The sequence below is a fragment of the Mercenaria mercenaria genome, chromosome 3, assembly GCF_021730395.1.
Source record: "Mercenaria mercenaria strain notata chromosome 3, MADL_Memer_1, whole genome shotgun sequence".
NCBI lineage: Eukaryota > Metazoa > Mollusca > Bivalvia > Venerida > Veneridae > Mercenaria > Mercenaria mercenaria.
Genome location: NC_069363.1, coordinates 58,782,704 through 58,798,683, shown reverse-complemented (window position 1 = coordinate 58,798,683; position 15,980 = coordinate 58,782,704). Strand labels below are relative to the sequence as shown.

The 15,980-nt window shown below is 35.9% G+C and overlaps 2 protein-coding genes across 2 annotated transcripts; one reads left to right on the top strand and one right to left on the bottom strand.

Moving 5' to 3' along the window:
- Positions 1 to 3,705: 3,705 nt before the first annotated feature.
- On the bottom strand, positions 3,706 to 6,304 carry LOC123523465 (uncharacterized). Its single transcript, XM_045301138.2, has 2 exons — positions 6,207 to 6,304; positions 3,706 to 5,906 (listed from the first exon to the last, which is right to left on the bottom strand). Exon 2 carries the CDS (start codon positions 5,895 to 5,897, stop codon positions 4,269 to 4,271), a length of 1,629 nt encoding a protein of 542 aa, XP_045157073.2. The 5' UTR covers positions 5,898 to 5,906; positions 6,207 to 6,304; the 3' UTR covers positions 3,706 to 4,268.
- A 3,862-nt stretch (positions 6,305 to 10,166) lies between these two features.
- On the top strand, positions 10,167 to 13,977 carry LOC123524630 (dentin sialophosphoprotein-like). Its single transcript, XM_045302956.2, has 2 exons — positions 10,167 to 11,424; positions 13,125 to 13,977. Exons 1-2 carry the CDS (start codon positions 10,414 to 10,416, stop codon positions 13,896 to 13,898), a joined length of 1,785 nt encoding a protein of 594 aa, XP_045158891.2. The 5' UTR covers positions 10,167 to 10,413; the 3' UTR covers positions 13,899 to 13,977.
- The last annotated feature ends 2,003 nt before the right edge of the window (positions 13,978 to 15,980 follow it).

Here is a 15,980-nt window from a genome sequence, read left to right as displayed (position 1 = left end):
GAAAATTATCATCTGAATATGCATACCTTTGACAGATACATTTCTTTGATGTCTCTATACCAAAATTGCCTTTTAAATTTTGAAACTCAGGTGAGTGATCTATGGCTATTAAGACCCTTTGTTTTTTAGCTTATTAGTCCCCTTACGGTGGAACATGGAAGGGGACTATACGAATGCCCTTCGTCTGTGTGCCCATCCGCAAATCTGGATCCTGCAATAACTCGAAAAGTATTCAAGCTAAGTTCATAAAACTTGGTATGTGAATAGAGGGCACTATGTAGATTATGCAAATACATGACATGCTTGTAGGTCAAAGATCAAGGTCACTATTGAAGGTCAAGTAAAAAGTGTTTCTGCTCCATAACTTTTATATGCTTTGATGGATTATCTTAGTGCTACACACAAATGTTCCCCATGATGAGACAATATGTCGAGTAAAGGTTAAGGACAAGTAAAAATTTGTTTCTGCTCCATTACTTTTAATTGCATTAAAGGATTTTTTTAGTTCTACACAGAAATGTTCCCATGATTACGTGCACATGACCCATGGTTGTCGGTAAGAGGTCAAGGTCACTATTGAAGGTCAAGTAAAATTGTTTTTTCACCCATACTGCAATACTCTGTCACTTGTCTTGTGTAGGGCTGGCCCATGTGTAAGGTTAATTTAAGGACATTTTTGTGCCTTCCCCACTTCATTTTGGGAGGTGGGGGCACTTCAAATTGCCTTTGTATGGATGTCCATTGGAATTGTTGTGTGCATATCTCGAAAAGTATTTGACTTGGGACTGTATTCAGTTTGTTAAGTGATATACCTGGGATTTAACTCCAGTAGACCTAAATCATGGCTGTTGAAAAAGTAAAAAGGCATAAAAGTTTGTGTCACAAGTATTTAATCTGGAGTCTCAAAGCCTTACAGCAATATTATTGATCATGTGAAGTTGTGCACAGGGTTTTGGTGGGTGGGGGGTGAGGTTTACACAGAGCAGAGTTATGACCGTTAGTCAAAACTTGGTATTATATGGGCATCAAAGTTAATGTTACATGTGTTTAAAAATAATTGACCTGGATTCATGAAACTTTATAGGGGTATTGTTCAGCATGAGAGGTACCTGTTTTTAGGGTGGATCTACCTAACCATCCTACTCCCCCCACCCACACCAAAAAAATACAACTTTTACTCTTTCAGTTAATTTTGTGATTCTTGGTTATATTTTGTGATATGCTTACTCTCCATCCCCTGGTAATATTTGAGTTTACATAGTCTGTGTTCTCAACAAATAACGACAGTATGTGGGTGTGCAAGTATCTTGTGGACACATCTAGTTTATGAGGTGGTTATGTACCAAATATTTCGGCCTAGTTATATAGACAAGTTATTAGTGCTTATACATGTGCTTTTTTCAACCCAAGCCCAAAGTATGGCTTGGAATAAAACAGAAATACTTGAGAATAATCAGTAAAGTCCAAATTTTAGAAAAGTATTTAATGACATACTTCAGTCAACATGTGCAATTACAAAATTTGAGCTGCACCATGAGAAAACCAACATAGTGCATTTGCGACCAGCATGGATCCAGACGGATGCACAGGCTGGACTGGATCCACGCTGGTCGCAAATGCACTTTGTTGGCTTTCTCATGGTGTGGCTCATTTACTTGAAAACTGTAAAATAGTGCCTTAAGCTAATATTTTTGTTAAAAAATATCATGTGAGAATATTCATTATCTTTTATCAGGAAATACATTGTCTCTTTTTATTGCATTTATGCCATTGGAAGTAAAATGAAGAGTAATAGAAGTGTTTAGTTGTGATTAACTACATTAAGTGTAGGGCTCTGTTAAACTCTTTTAACCTTGAGCCTGCTGGCAGCAAGTGATTCTGCCTTTGTGACCAGTACAGGCCAAGATCTGCCCACACATGCGTGTCTGCACTGTTTGCTATTCAGTCAGTAAATTTTCAGTAAACACCTCCAGTAATAAATGGTACTGCCCAATTGAATGATAGACCAGTCCATTTTAGAAATTTAGCAGAGTAAAAGTTAGAGATTGATGGAAAGGTAATCAAAGTATTATAATATGGGATATTGTTGCTTGTACCCATCAAAATAGGTTGTCTTGCAGATTTGCCCCTGTTGTCCATCCAATAAATTTTGCGCATTAGAACGGACTGTTAAGCATATACCAACATAACAGTCCGTTCTAATGCGCAAAATTTATTGGATGCGCAGGCTGGTCTGGATCCATGCTGGTCGCAAATGCACTATGTTGGTTTTCTCGTGGTGCGGCTCATTTAGTGAACTGATTGCAAGTCCGTTTTAGAAAATATCGCTTGTGTCCAACTCATTCATTTTCAGCTGGCACTTGTTCAAACTTTCACCTTTGACTTTGTTTTAGTTGTGTCTAACATTCTTTTCTATGTATTCCGGGCTATGAAAATATCTTTTGGATGTTTACAAGTTGTTTTAAAGCCTCGCATATACATCAATAAATGGCAGAGTACTTTAGTTGTAATAATATTTTATGTTTAACCTGTTGCAATTGTGTGATAATAAATGCTTAAATCTTAATGTAGATTATGGTGCATCATCTGTGAAAGTCTGTCCAGTTTTAACTGAATAAATGAGTAAAAATAAAAATTATGCTTTCAGACATTTAGCGATTGAACTGTTTGTCCGTCCGTCTATACGAAACAGATCGCCTACAACCCACATTAATGACCTAATTTCGTTCGTACTCGCATTCAACAATTCTTGTGGCAAAACCTACAAACTGACCTATGATATAGATGACTGAATCTCATGACCTTCACCTTCAAACTTTAAACCTTAAAACATACGAGCCGTGCCATGAGAAAACCAGCATTGTGGCTTTGCGACCAGCATGGATCCAGACCAACCTGCGCATCCGCGCAGTCTGGTCAGGATCCATGCTGTTCGCTTTCAAAGCCTATTGCAATTACAGAAACTGTTAGCGAACAGCATGGATCCTGACCAGAATGCGCGGATGCGCAGGCTGGTCTGGATCCATGCTGGTTGCAAAGCCACTATGTTGGTTTTCCCATGGCGCGGCTCAATTACTATTATGGTCTTGCAGTCCACATAAATGATCCGAACATTGTGGAATACTCGTTGCTGTTCATCTTCCAGCAGATCTAAGAACTATTCTCATTTACTTCGGAAAACCATGCTAAAATAGGTAAACAATGTCGTGATGCAGAAAAGGCATTATTTTCAGTACGTACTCCGGCAAAAATACTACAACACCACTTCAATGATATCACCGACACATTCCTATAACATGTTTTTGTTATAAATGATTGAAGACCGATATAAGGCGATTCATGTCCGAACTGATTGGTAACGCAGGAGCTTAAGGGTCAGCGTCTACAAAATTTATTAACATATTGTACTACCTTAGTCCAAAAATTAGTAACGTTAAAGCGTTATACGGAAACACACTACTAGAAATTTACGTTAAATAGAAATACCTAATATTCAATATCGCGATTTACTTCGATATTTTTCCCTGAATAGCCCATCTTGACTGCAGTGTTGCGCATTATTTGCATAACCTTTTGTCAATAATTTAACAAGAAAAAGTAGGTAACTTTATCAAAATTTGCCAACTAAATGACCACTGGATTTATTCAACTAGATGTTGTATAATCTGAAATACTTTACAAGTAAGTAAGACAAAAGATTGAAAATCTCGGGATTGATAATTTAATGTTTAGACTAGTAAGTCTACAAGAAACAATAAAAACTCAAATGTAATTCTAAGAATTTTAGCGATGTTGAATAAATTTTTAAACGATTTTAGCATAGCACTACCCACGAGAAACAAAATAGTAATCCTATAGATACAAATGTACACCAACACACTTGTATATTACTCGCAGCTAATGTATGTGCGCTAAGGTTGTTCTTGGTCACTCAGTTCACCATATTTCTTATCTCAATAAAAGTGTTCTAAAGTAATTTTAAACTTTGTGTTCGATGCCTCGAACGTTAAATAAAAGTTACATAACACTTGTTCATCCTCGAATCCTTGATAAAACAGCCTGCTCTACACAATAACAGACTACCCGAATGATTTGAGGCCATTTTTCACTTAAAAAATTTACAGCCTAAAATGCTGGATTTAAATACATTTGCTAGCACATACATTTTCTATCAAACATCTGTTTGGAATTCATAGCACATATTCTTTTTTTTAGCTGCCTGTTAGTAGACGTCTCTTGCTTTAAGAGAAAATTAATGATCGTTAGAATTATTCATCGGTTTGATCGCAACTATATTTGTTGTTTTGATGTTCGATCTCGTTTTCTAAATGCTGTGGTAAACCCGATGCAACAGTATTTAATGCAACGTCTTCTAGATGGTGCGCTTTTGTGTCTCTGTCTTCTAAAAGTTTTTCATCACCCTCTTCGTTAACTAATTGACTAGCTAAAAACGAATCTGTACATTTATGATTAGGTAATACAGTATCGACATCCATGTCGTGAAATAGCTCACTTTCGTTATATGAATTTATTATTTCCTCACTCATTGTTCCGGATTCCAGCTGGATGTCTTTAAGTAAACAACTGATGAGGTTAAAATCGTCCATATTTTCATCAATCTCCTGATCATCCGTTTCTTCAAATAGTCTGTTGATGTAGAACGACTCGTCTACATTTTCAAATTCCTTGTTTTCAAACAACCAGCCTAAGAAGTACGATTCTTCGTTATCAGTATCTTTTGCATGAGGTGCAAACGTTACACGACCGTCAACAATTGTTAGATATTCAAACTCGTCTTGCTGGAGCACAGCCTGTTTCAGTTCTTGTTCCATATCAGGAGTCATTATCCGACATGTTATAAATCCGTCCTCCATCTCTAGAAAATCACTACTAAACGAATATATGTCAAATTCTGACACTCTTTTTGTATCATGTTTGTACCCATTGCAATCACCAGTTGTTTCATCGTCAGATTCACTTTGACTACGTTCAAGATTTGGTTCGTTCCCCACATGCTCTGCAGAAAGCGATGTCTCGGATTTTCCTGTTTCTTCTAAATTTTCTCTGTTTTCCTTTTCTTCTATTTTAGTTTTGTCTCTATCATCAACTTCTTTTGCGTCATTGGTTACAGTATGTAAAAATAATGTTCCACTTTCGAAAATATTTGCAAGTCTGTGTAACTTCGGCCTCGGTTGAATGCTCGAAAATGCTTTTGGGGGAACAATGATATAACTGTCTGGGGTTTGAGACAATGCAAATGGTCTCCATTTAGTTAGACTGGGTTCAAATATTCTGCTTTGCATCCGAACTGAGCCCAGCAAACGAAGTGATGACTTGTAATAAGTAAAATCCCTTCTGGATATGATTTCCGTTTCTTCCGTACACTTCATCATGTTTGCTTTTTGCAAGTTTATCAGAAATGGATCTAAACTGTAGGAATAAAACACATCTTGTAAATCATTTGCACTCCCTAGGTACGTATGTACTGAGTTTGCAACCGAATTTAATATTCGGCAATTCTTAATTAATGTTTCACTAATGCATGAATTATGCAAATGATCCCGAAAGATCCATTTCCTATTTCTTTCAGGGTCACTACAAGTCGGAGACCGTGGCACGTAATTTACTGACACGGTCCCGGGTACGTTTTCCCCTTTTTCCTTACCACCAAAGTCACTCTGATTAATCCACGACAAAACACGGTTTTCAGACGTATCAGTGAATATTACATCATTGTATTCTTCCGCCGACACAAAACTGTCGGTACCCGACGACGCAGACGATAGGGAGTCGGATCTAGCGCGATATATCTTCTGCTGTAAAATATCCTCCTTCAGTACGACTAAGGAGGCGTTCAGTTCCCTCAACTTCTTCCAAAGCTGGATGTCACATTGCATCAGATGAAGCTATAGAAAAAAGAACAAAAAAATAATTGGTTAAGAGAATTTCAAAATAATAAAGGTTTACATTAATGTCACATGTCAGCACGTTGAAACCCCATTGCGAACCGATGTAATATATACTAAAGTATTCATAAACGAAATTCATGCCTCGTATTATTTTCAAGTTTTAAGAATCTGTCAAAAAAATTGTAGTAAGAAAAAAAATCTACAACAACAGTAATAAACGGATGTTTTTACTTCTGTAACATAAATTTTTAATCAGTCCAGAACTTTTCGATTCCTACTGCAGAAAAAAAAACTCACCACTCAAAAAAGTGCTAAACGAATATCAGTTGTTTATTTCTTACTTTGCACAGACAAACAAAAATAACAACATATTTTTCTAGAAAGAAATAAAAAATATATACCAGTATTAATATGCGTCACTTCTTAAAAGCTTAGGTTGCGGAGAGGGCAAATATTTGTCATGTCACCTTGGTAACTGAATGACGCTCGTTTTGGCTTGAGGGTAAAAGATAGTTACAATTATTACAAATAAGTGACACATAGATAAGTACACTGCTTAAAAAACTACGGTTTAAAACAGGTACTGGTGAAAAAATGATACGGTTAGTATATATAATAATTTATACACGCTTCCAAGGAGCGCTGGACGTAACATATTAGAGATGGAGGCTTCCATACACCTTTGACTTAGACGGCATGTTTACTTACCTTAGTATGAATCAAATAAAATGATAGCTCTAGATGTTTTCAGAAACTTATTTTTCCTACAAAATCTATCTTTCCAAGGAACTCATGGGTAGGTATTGGGACTTTTAGTTTTGGGTAGATTTTAGTTGGGATATTTTTCAAATGTTGCAGGGTCAGCAAAGAAACTTCTACGCTGTTTTGTTTAGTGCTTACAATATATCTTTCTTTTCATATAGACAACATACGAAGTATAAAAATGACTGAAGATCTTTGAAACGGTATTCGACTTTTTGCATCCTGAAAAATTAGAAAAAAAAGTCAAAAGAAAATAATGCTCTGAGCACTTTATGTCAATGAAGCTTCCTGAAAAATTAGGGAAAAATCAAAAGAAAAATAACGCTGTGTACTTTATGTCAATCAAACTATATAACTGACAACTTTAACGAAAAAGTACATGATACATTTGACAACAACAACATAATTTTTATAACATCGAGTAGCATATCAACAATATTTACCATTTCTGTTCGCAATATCCACAAAGTTCTGTCCAAAGTGCTTTTATCTTTTGACAGCTGATCCATTTCGTGTGCGTGTTTAGATACTAATTCTTCTTTCTCCAGAAACAATGTGTAAATACGGTCAGATTCCACTTCAGTGGCAGTGCCATTTAGACAATCTATAGTATTTCCATTCATTTTCGAAATTGTACCGTGAATTCACTTAACTTAATTATAAGTGTTTCTTTTTTAAATATAACGAAAACATGTGTACATCAAAGTGAAAAATAAATTTTGAAATATTGCTGACTGACGAAAACGTTGAAAAAATGATTTATTGTTATAATTAATATAAAGAATGTTTAAAGACATGTCATGTTTAATCTTAGGGGAAAACTCGCGGTAGATTAATTGGGTATATGATGTTGGCAATTAAATTAAATAAGAATGATTTATTATGATATATTACACAGGTTCGAGACCTGGCTAAATGATCACTTATAACCGAGGGACAAAATTCTCGCTGTAAGACACCACTCATAGCGACGTGCTTATTTCTTTTAAATATAAAACACCCAGGTGAATGAAAATCATACAAGTTATGTTTAAATCAAATATTAATTATAATTTCTATACTGAAAGACCGTAGGTATTAGTACAACATATACTTAGAAATTTGTCTTTAATCAACCCGACTTATCTAAAAATCTACTAATCCAAAAATCTCGAAAATATGGGCATAACGTTTTCGATTTTTAGTAGTAGTAGTAGTAGTAGTACAAACAACATTCTTTAGATATTATTTCAATTAGCTCCATTTCGTTTACACGTACGTGTATTTTAATTTCTAATAGGACAGTTGGCCTAAAGGAATATATGAAATTAAGTTGTCAGTCTTATCTCATTCCCCTAGAACACGAAGCTATGAGTAGGGATAGTGGCTACTATGACAAACGCGACAGGCTTATTTAGAGGTCATTACAAATTAACCACAGTGTAATTGAGTGGACAGGCCGCCGACATAACAAAGTTGCCATCTATTACTAAATCAAGAGAAATGCAGGTGGTGGGGGTGTATACTGGTTAACGCGCGTGTTGGTGGCTACTGCTTGATTCTTGACTCTGTGCTCGAAAAATTATAATAATATCTACACGACGAAAACTTACGAACACATCAATGCTAAATTGACGGTGGCCACGACAATACTGTCCGATAAAGCACTGACGCTGGATTTCTCAAATGGTGGGCTCGGGAATGAACCAACATTTCTGTATATCCTAGATAACTTAGTTTACTCTTAGTTTAAACAGTATTTATTAAATATATCATGTACATAAATCCCATACATACAATATATCAAATCAAATATAATCAAATTAATGTAAAGGATCTGAAAACAAGCTTTCATCGAAAACTTATATTAATTCATTTCCTTTTGTTTACTCTTGAAACTAACATGTTGTTTTTTTAGGTATAAGATGTTGGCAATTAAATAAAATATGAATGATTCCTATATTACACAGGTCCGAGACCTGGCTAAATGAAACTAACATGTTTTTTTTTTATTTATATTTGTACATGAGCATACAAGGCTTGAGTAAAAAATTATGTTTCTTGATCTTACTAAGTAACGGGTTACCAAGTAGCCAAGTAGCCGACAGTAAAACGGTGGCTTTAGCCGTCATTGGTAACGCAGTGTTACAATAGGGGAAAAAAAGCTCTTGTCTTACAATTTTGTTAGTCATTTTATCTGTTTAACGCTTGTGCATTATTCGGAACAAGTTCAGGTGTCATATTTCAAAATAAACAGAACTTACAGGCATTACGAAAAAAAGACAAAGGCCAGAAGGTTTCAAATTATGGTTGTCTGCAGCTTTTACTCTCAAGTGGTAGTCTTTCCGGAGAGTGCAAATCTATGGCTCACGGGGTCGAGAGTTCGATCCTCGGGCGAGACTTACGTTCTCCGTACGTTCTGGTTCATATGGAGAAGTTGGCAGTTTCTTGCGAAAAACAGGTTAGTACTGGTATAGAATCAGGGACCACTGGTTAGCTTAGCTGCCCGACATTATATAATTGAAGTACTACTGAAAAACGATAACATAATTCCCCTCCCCCACCCACCCAACAAACACTGAATTTCATTGATTTAATAAAAAGTGCATATTTAGGCAGCAAAATATGTTGTCAACTTCCTTTATGTTGGAAATAATCCGCTGATCCTTCTTAAATACTAATTAACCCTTACCCTGCTAAATTTCTTAAATGGGTTTGTCCGTCATTCAATTTGGGCAGAATCACTTATCATTTAAGGGGTGTTCATTGAAAATTTACTGACTGAATAGCGAACAGTGCAGACCATGATCAGACTGCACTGATGTGCAGGCTGATCTTGGTCTGCACTGGTCGCAAAGGCAAAATTACTTGCCGCCAGCAGGCTAAAGGTTAAAAAAAACAGTTCGAGTGTGAGGAATGCCTCAACTCGACTACATATTTTAATAAAAAGGAAGTTATTTCGTGTAAGTTCGGAAGTTTTTTCGACACTTAATGAAGTGCCCTTTTTGTATAAGCCTCATCCGCCTATTGCACAAAGGCTCATTCACGATGCACCGCTTTTGCTTTATAGATTTGTTCAGTGTTTAAATGTTTTATATCATTCCGTTTTCCACATCTTTTTTAAAATTCGTCTATTTTACACGGGGTGAGGTAGGGTATTCAGCAGTCGATAGGGTTTTAAAGTTAGAATATTTGTAGGTTATTTATACATTTTCTGTGTGCTTTATGGATTGAGAAAGCATCCAAAACAAAGTGTGTGTCCTGGCCTATTCCGATTCATCCTGTTTAGTATTCCTGATAAAATATACTTCTAAATTAGATATCTAAACGTTGCAATAGTCAGATAGTAACCTTATAAACCCGACTATATCAAAATGTGCTGTGTTTGTCTGATTCATATTTTCGCTGTTTCAACATTGTTACATTTTCTATTGTTTATGATCACTGAATACCTTTTGTTTAAAGCGGGTTGGGTAGATACATGTTTTCACGTCGATGCAGCTCGGTGTTTCTATTGTTTGTTATTAAATCCACTTTTCTTTAAATATAAATTGCGTAAATTTGGTTTAACTTTCAGTAGAAATACGTTTTCTTGATCTTTCGAATGACGATTTAAGTTTAATTTTCAGTAGAAATAATGTTCTTGATCCTTCGAATGACAAATAAAAAGAAATATTACGATTAATAAAAGTGGATAACTGATTTAAGAGTTAGAGGAAAATAATCTCTTTTTTGTGCGCTAATTCCGTTGTAATTGTCAGACATGGGAGAAAATAATAATTTGTTGTTACAACAAGAGATTAATCAGAATATGGCGGTAGCCGCTCAGCAACCGTTTGCTATGTCCAATGAGGAACAAGCATTCAACATACAGCAACAATCGCGAGGGGTATTTAACCGCAGCAACAGAAAAAGAACTGGTCAGGAGAAGAAAGACCAGCAGAGAGATACACAGGAATGGGTTAACAAAACAAATAGTGACAACATCTTACATATTGAGAATATGGAAAAATCTAGACTGGCACAGGACTGGGTTAACAATGTAAGCCAAGAAGTTTTAAGCACCACCCAGAGAAACAACAAAGCGAGTTCAGAGAGTATTGACACTATTCGTGAAAATATCAAGAATAGTCGGGAATCACTGAAGAAGAGAAGCTGTGAAAGTCTGACAATTGAACATGTTTCTTTACAAAATAGAGGTGCAAATATTGGACCTAACGGACAGAAAAACGACAAAGCAATAGAAGACAGTCAATGCAGTAATAGTGTAAATGGAGGGTCACACAGAAATAGTAAAAATAACTTAGCAGTTAATGGTACAGATGAAGAAAAAACTAAAAACATGAATGATAAAATCTTGGAAGATAATAGTAAAGACAATTTCAATAACCAAATGGACGAAGTGAATAAAAATAAAGTCAATGGCAACGCACAAGTAGAAAATAACAAAACTGTAGACAACGCCAAAACGAAGACAGAATATACTCCTGATATGGCAAAAAGTAGACGGACGTGTGTGGATAGTACTGACTCTTTAAACGAGAGCACATATGACCTTTCTCGTTCCTATAGATCATTATCAATGAAAGACCCACATACAGCAGCGATAGATTTATCCAACAACTGCAGACAATTTTATTTCAATCATCAAAAAGCTGCTGAAGCCATAAAACAATCTGTTCGATCAGCAAAGCACACTCGTGCCATTGAGAAAATGGAAGGCAAACCTAGCTCTCGTATTGACAATGCAATGGACAGGCTACGATCTGAAATGGTTAGTGTTAAGTAATTTATTTTCAAGTAAAATTTAATAATCCGTCTATGTCATATGCATTTATCTAATGTTTGCTGTTTTACCAGGGCAGGACATTTAGTTCTATTCTCTGTACCATCTTAACAGCAAACGCACGATTATGCAGAATCGTATGTAAAACAAAAAACAGAATTGTGAAAACATTAAATATGTCAGGAGAAATTGAGCTCCATGTTAAAAAGGAAAAACATCCGTCTCATCTGAGTTTGATATTGCAATTTTGGTGGCAAATTTTACTAGAACTTCAAGATTAAATTCCAATTGAGACTGGCAATCAATTCTGAATAGTGACTTCAAAATAGCCACAGACTAAATACATAATTTTAGGAATGAGAAATAAAGTTCACATATCAAACTCAGCTGAGAGTAGAAATGTGTTATGAACATAAGGCTAAATCAAGAGCTAACGTACTGAGTGAGCTGTCTGAAATCCGTACTGTCAGTGAGCTGTCTGAAATCAGTTTTACCGAACATATTACATAGTTTACATATTTTTGTAAATAATTGATTTAATGATTGTATTGCTGAAGTCTTTCATAACAAAGGGAAATGAGGTTTGTAAACTCTGTCACATTGAAACGAAACACAATAATGGTCGATATTTGGTTAGAGGTTCGCTTTTGTCAGACAACCAACTATACAGTTCTGACTTTCTAAAACAAAACGTTATCACATTGTAATGGAAGGTTTTCGGAAACATTTTATACTTGGTTATCAGTCTTAGAAAGAACTTGCTTGAAAGAAAAAACAACTTGAAATGGTTTCGAGCATAGCGAATTCAATTCAGTTTGGTACAAACATTTTAAAGGAAGCTGGAAGGATGTTTAATTTGCTAAAAGTTTCAACTTATGAATTAGATTTATAATGCATTTTCATTACATAGGTATTTAATTTGGATTTAAACGTACTATTCAAAAGTATTATATTACATAATATTATGTTGACTCCATTTTGACTAAGTTAAAACAATGAAATTATACTGTAACTTTTTCAGTGGTTAGACATTTTGTTTAAATGACATTATCGGCTAATCTATACACAAAAGAAAAATATAAGTATGAAAACGCCACCAAAATTTACTAAAAACAATGCTATCTGAACAAAAGAAAATTTTGACTCTGTCAACGTCCTTTGTTTAGAATGATATGAAATATTTTCTTTCAAAGAATTAAGTTTCATTTTTGCCCCGTTAATGTAATCCGTGTATAAGGAAGGGCAGGAGGATCTGCGAAGCGTGCAGGTCTTATACCAGGCTGACATGAACTTATACTTTGACCTAAAATGATTTGAAAAAAAAAATGGTTTCGATAAATGAGCCTTAATGCTTGAATTTAGCTTGTACTTATTTATTTTAGCTCGATTGCGATTAAAGCTTCCAGCGTGATCGAAGTCCGCTTCCTGTGAAAATCAGTACTGGTGTCATATGAGAAGTCGTGGTCGTGACCCCAGTAGGGTTCCAACCCACGACCTTCGGTTTGAGTGGACGACATATTAACCACTAGACCACAACCCCCCCCCCCTAAATTCTTAACTCTTCCCTCCTCCCTGCTTCAGTTTCAACGTACTTTTCAAGTAAAAATGAAATAAATACAAGGAATATTGTTCGCGTGAAATTTTCATTTGCGTGAAATTATATGCAGACACATTTTATTATATTATAGGCTGACCTGATGGACCAGGATTTGTCGCTGATGTCACAGCTGTTGAAGCTGAACGACAAGATAGAGGAAGTGAAGACACACGTGGCATATAGGCAACAGCAACAGTCATTCAACAGTCAGAGCTCGTGCTACCTTAGCGGCAGCGAAATGTCCGATTCAGAATTTGAAGACAATGATGACAGTAGACTAGATCTGTCACAGTCTGTAAGAGATTTCAAAATACAAGCTGTGGAATCACTACCGGAACCGAAACCTGAGAAAGAGATCGTTTTACGTAGAATGGCGCCTGCAGACAGCAGAATAATTGTCTACAAGAAGAAAAAGACGCGAACAGGTAAACGTAGAGCAAGGAAGAGCCAGTCTAGACCGGAAACGGAAGACGATTCGACCGACGGAAGTCAAGAAAGTGACCAGTGTGAAAGCGATTCGATGTCAGACACTGAAAGTACCTTGAGCCAGAGTTCAACAATTTATGGTTCTGATCACAGTGGTGACAATGCTGATCAGACCTCGGACACTGTTGATAGTGGAATACAAAGTCCAAAACAGCCTGAAGAGCCACCAAAACCGAAGAAAGGTGGAATTTCACAAAACAGACGGTTTTTAAATTTTCACAAGAAAAATGGAAATTTCTCTAAATCTGTTTTAACTGGTTTAAATGTTTTGACTATGCAAGGACACAACGTTCCATTAGACAAATATTTTGTTCCACAGGGGTTGGTGTATCTGAAGCAAGAGAAAAGTGAAAACGTATTTTGTCAGTTTACAAAATAATATACATGTAAATTTCATTTATGCATTTGTTAATGTAAATTATGCAAAACAAACTTTAATGAATAAAAGTAAAAACATAGATATGTCAGTTTTTCCCGTGAATTCACTCGTTTGCCAAATGATGTGCGTAATACAGCATACAAAAAGAAAACAATTAAGAAAAGTCGCATAATTTAGATATTTTATATATGTGTCAATATGTATACGAGAGTATGATCTATAATTTTCTCAGTTGTGTCACTAAAATACACAGAAAGAAGGTAAACAAAAAAGGTCTGGTCCATGATCTACGTGATAGGTCTGTACAAGAACAACGAAAATCATTCTTCAGAAAAATTTATATATAGCAGAAAGAAAGAAGGAACAGCATGTTTTTCTTAGAAGTAATCAAGCTGGGAAAGCAAAAGCGTCTTGCTCAGTCAAATCTGTAGACATACATTTGCCGTGCTCAGAACAACGTATTCATTTATTCTATATATGTAACAGAAATAAGCTGCGATACACCTTTATGGATATCTTGCATATATTTCATAATTTCTTAAACATTAGAGGCGCTTGCGGACATTACATGTCCTTTCGAGTACATAACACGTACACGTACGCAACAAGAAGACAAGATTTTTAAGAATGTATTTATTAACGATGTTTTTCACAGTGTGCAAAGAGTGTTGATTTTGCCTTTTATATAACTGCCAAAGTAATGTTTCAGGAAGTTCACAAAACGGGAAACTATTATCCCGGTCCAGGCACTAGAAATTTCTGAGATGCTCTTGAGTGTCTCCCACCTAACTAAGAGGCCTGTACTGGTTCTTCACAGGAAAGACGGCTTCACGTGTGTCGATGCTATACACCGGGCACGTTAAAGAACCAGACTGTCTATTCGGAAAGAGCTAGGCTAAATCAGCCGGACAGGCCTGTATCTAGAAAGGAATTCTCTCTATCTGTTCTGGGGGCTTTATCTCACTCTTTCCTTCTGGTCAGATCGCTCTTTGTCTGTACTAGTAGAGGCGACGTATGTTTTTGCCAACACAGAAAATGACGTCAGACGACCTTCAGCAAAGGAAATGAAAGTAAACAGGCTAAACTTGAAAACGAAAGTCGCATTTTAGTCAGGGGTCACGCGCAGGGGTCACCCCGTCTAAATTATGCACTCTTGGTTTTTTTGTTTGTTTCTTTTTGCTAATGGAGAGTCAATTTTCAGCATTTTCTAAAGATTTGAAAATACCTGGGATTTAGCACGACATGTCAGCGTTTCATCTACCAAAAATATTTGAACTCGGAATAAACACAAATCCCACAGGGGTCCGTAACGGAGAGATGTATGGAACTTCGTCAAATCGGTCAAAAGGTTCTTTTTGATGTTGTCTGAAAGTGTCATTATATGCCTCGTATGTAAGATATTTCCGTATTTGAGAGCTGCAGACCTAGACATTTCAGAAATATTTTCAAAATGAATTTCGTGTAATAATGTTGATTCTACGGAAGGGTCACGAGAGTCTCAGACGCTAAATAATACGTTTTCAATTACGTTACGGCCGCGGAAAGGATATAGTCTAAAATGGCACAAGCTAGGTCTCGGGACTGGGCATAGATCCCACCGACTGTCCCTTATCTACAAAATTACAACTGAAATGACTGCAGTTACCATTGAGATTTATCTAAGAACCTTACTAAGGATTCCTGCCATTACAATCTGCTGTCCTACAGATTAATATATGCAACCACAAACTATGTGATGATCAATTTCCTTAGGTCTATAATCAGTGAGGTATATAAATGAATAATCAATTTCTATAGGTCTATAGTACAGCGAGGCAGCTATCATATTTCCTTCCTCCTTTCGTTGTTCTATTACTGATTTGTAAAACTTTGAGTATCCAAAGTTTCTGCTGGCTTGACGTGCAAAAAATGCCTAGGTCGTTAGGTTAAGCATGTGGAACATGATCATGTGCAATATTTTAAACAGAGGATGTGAAAATTTATATAACCTTCATTTACATGTTATGAAAATTTGTAGGTGTATTTAAACGTGTATATAAAAAAAATACTGACACTCGTTCACTCTCCTCCCAGTCAATAGCT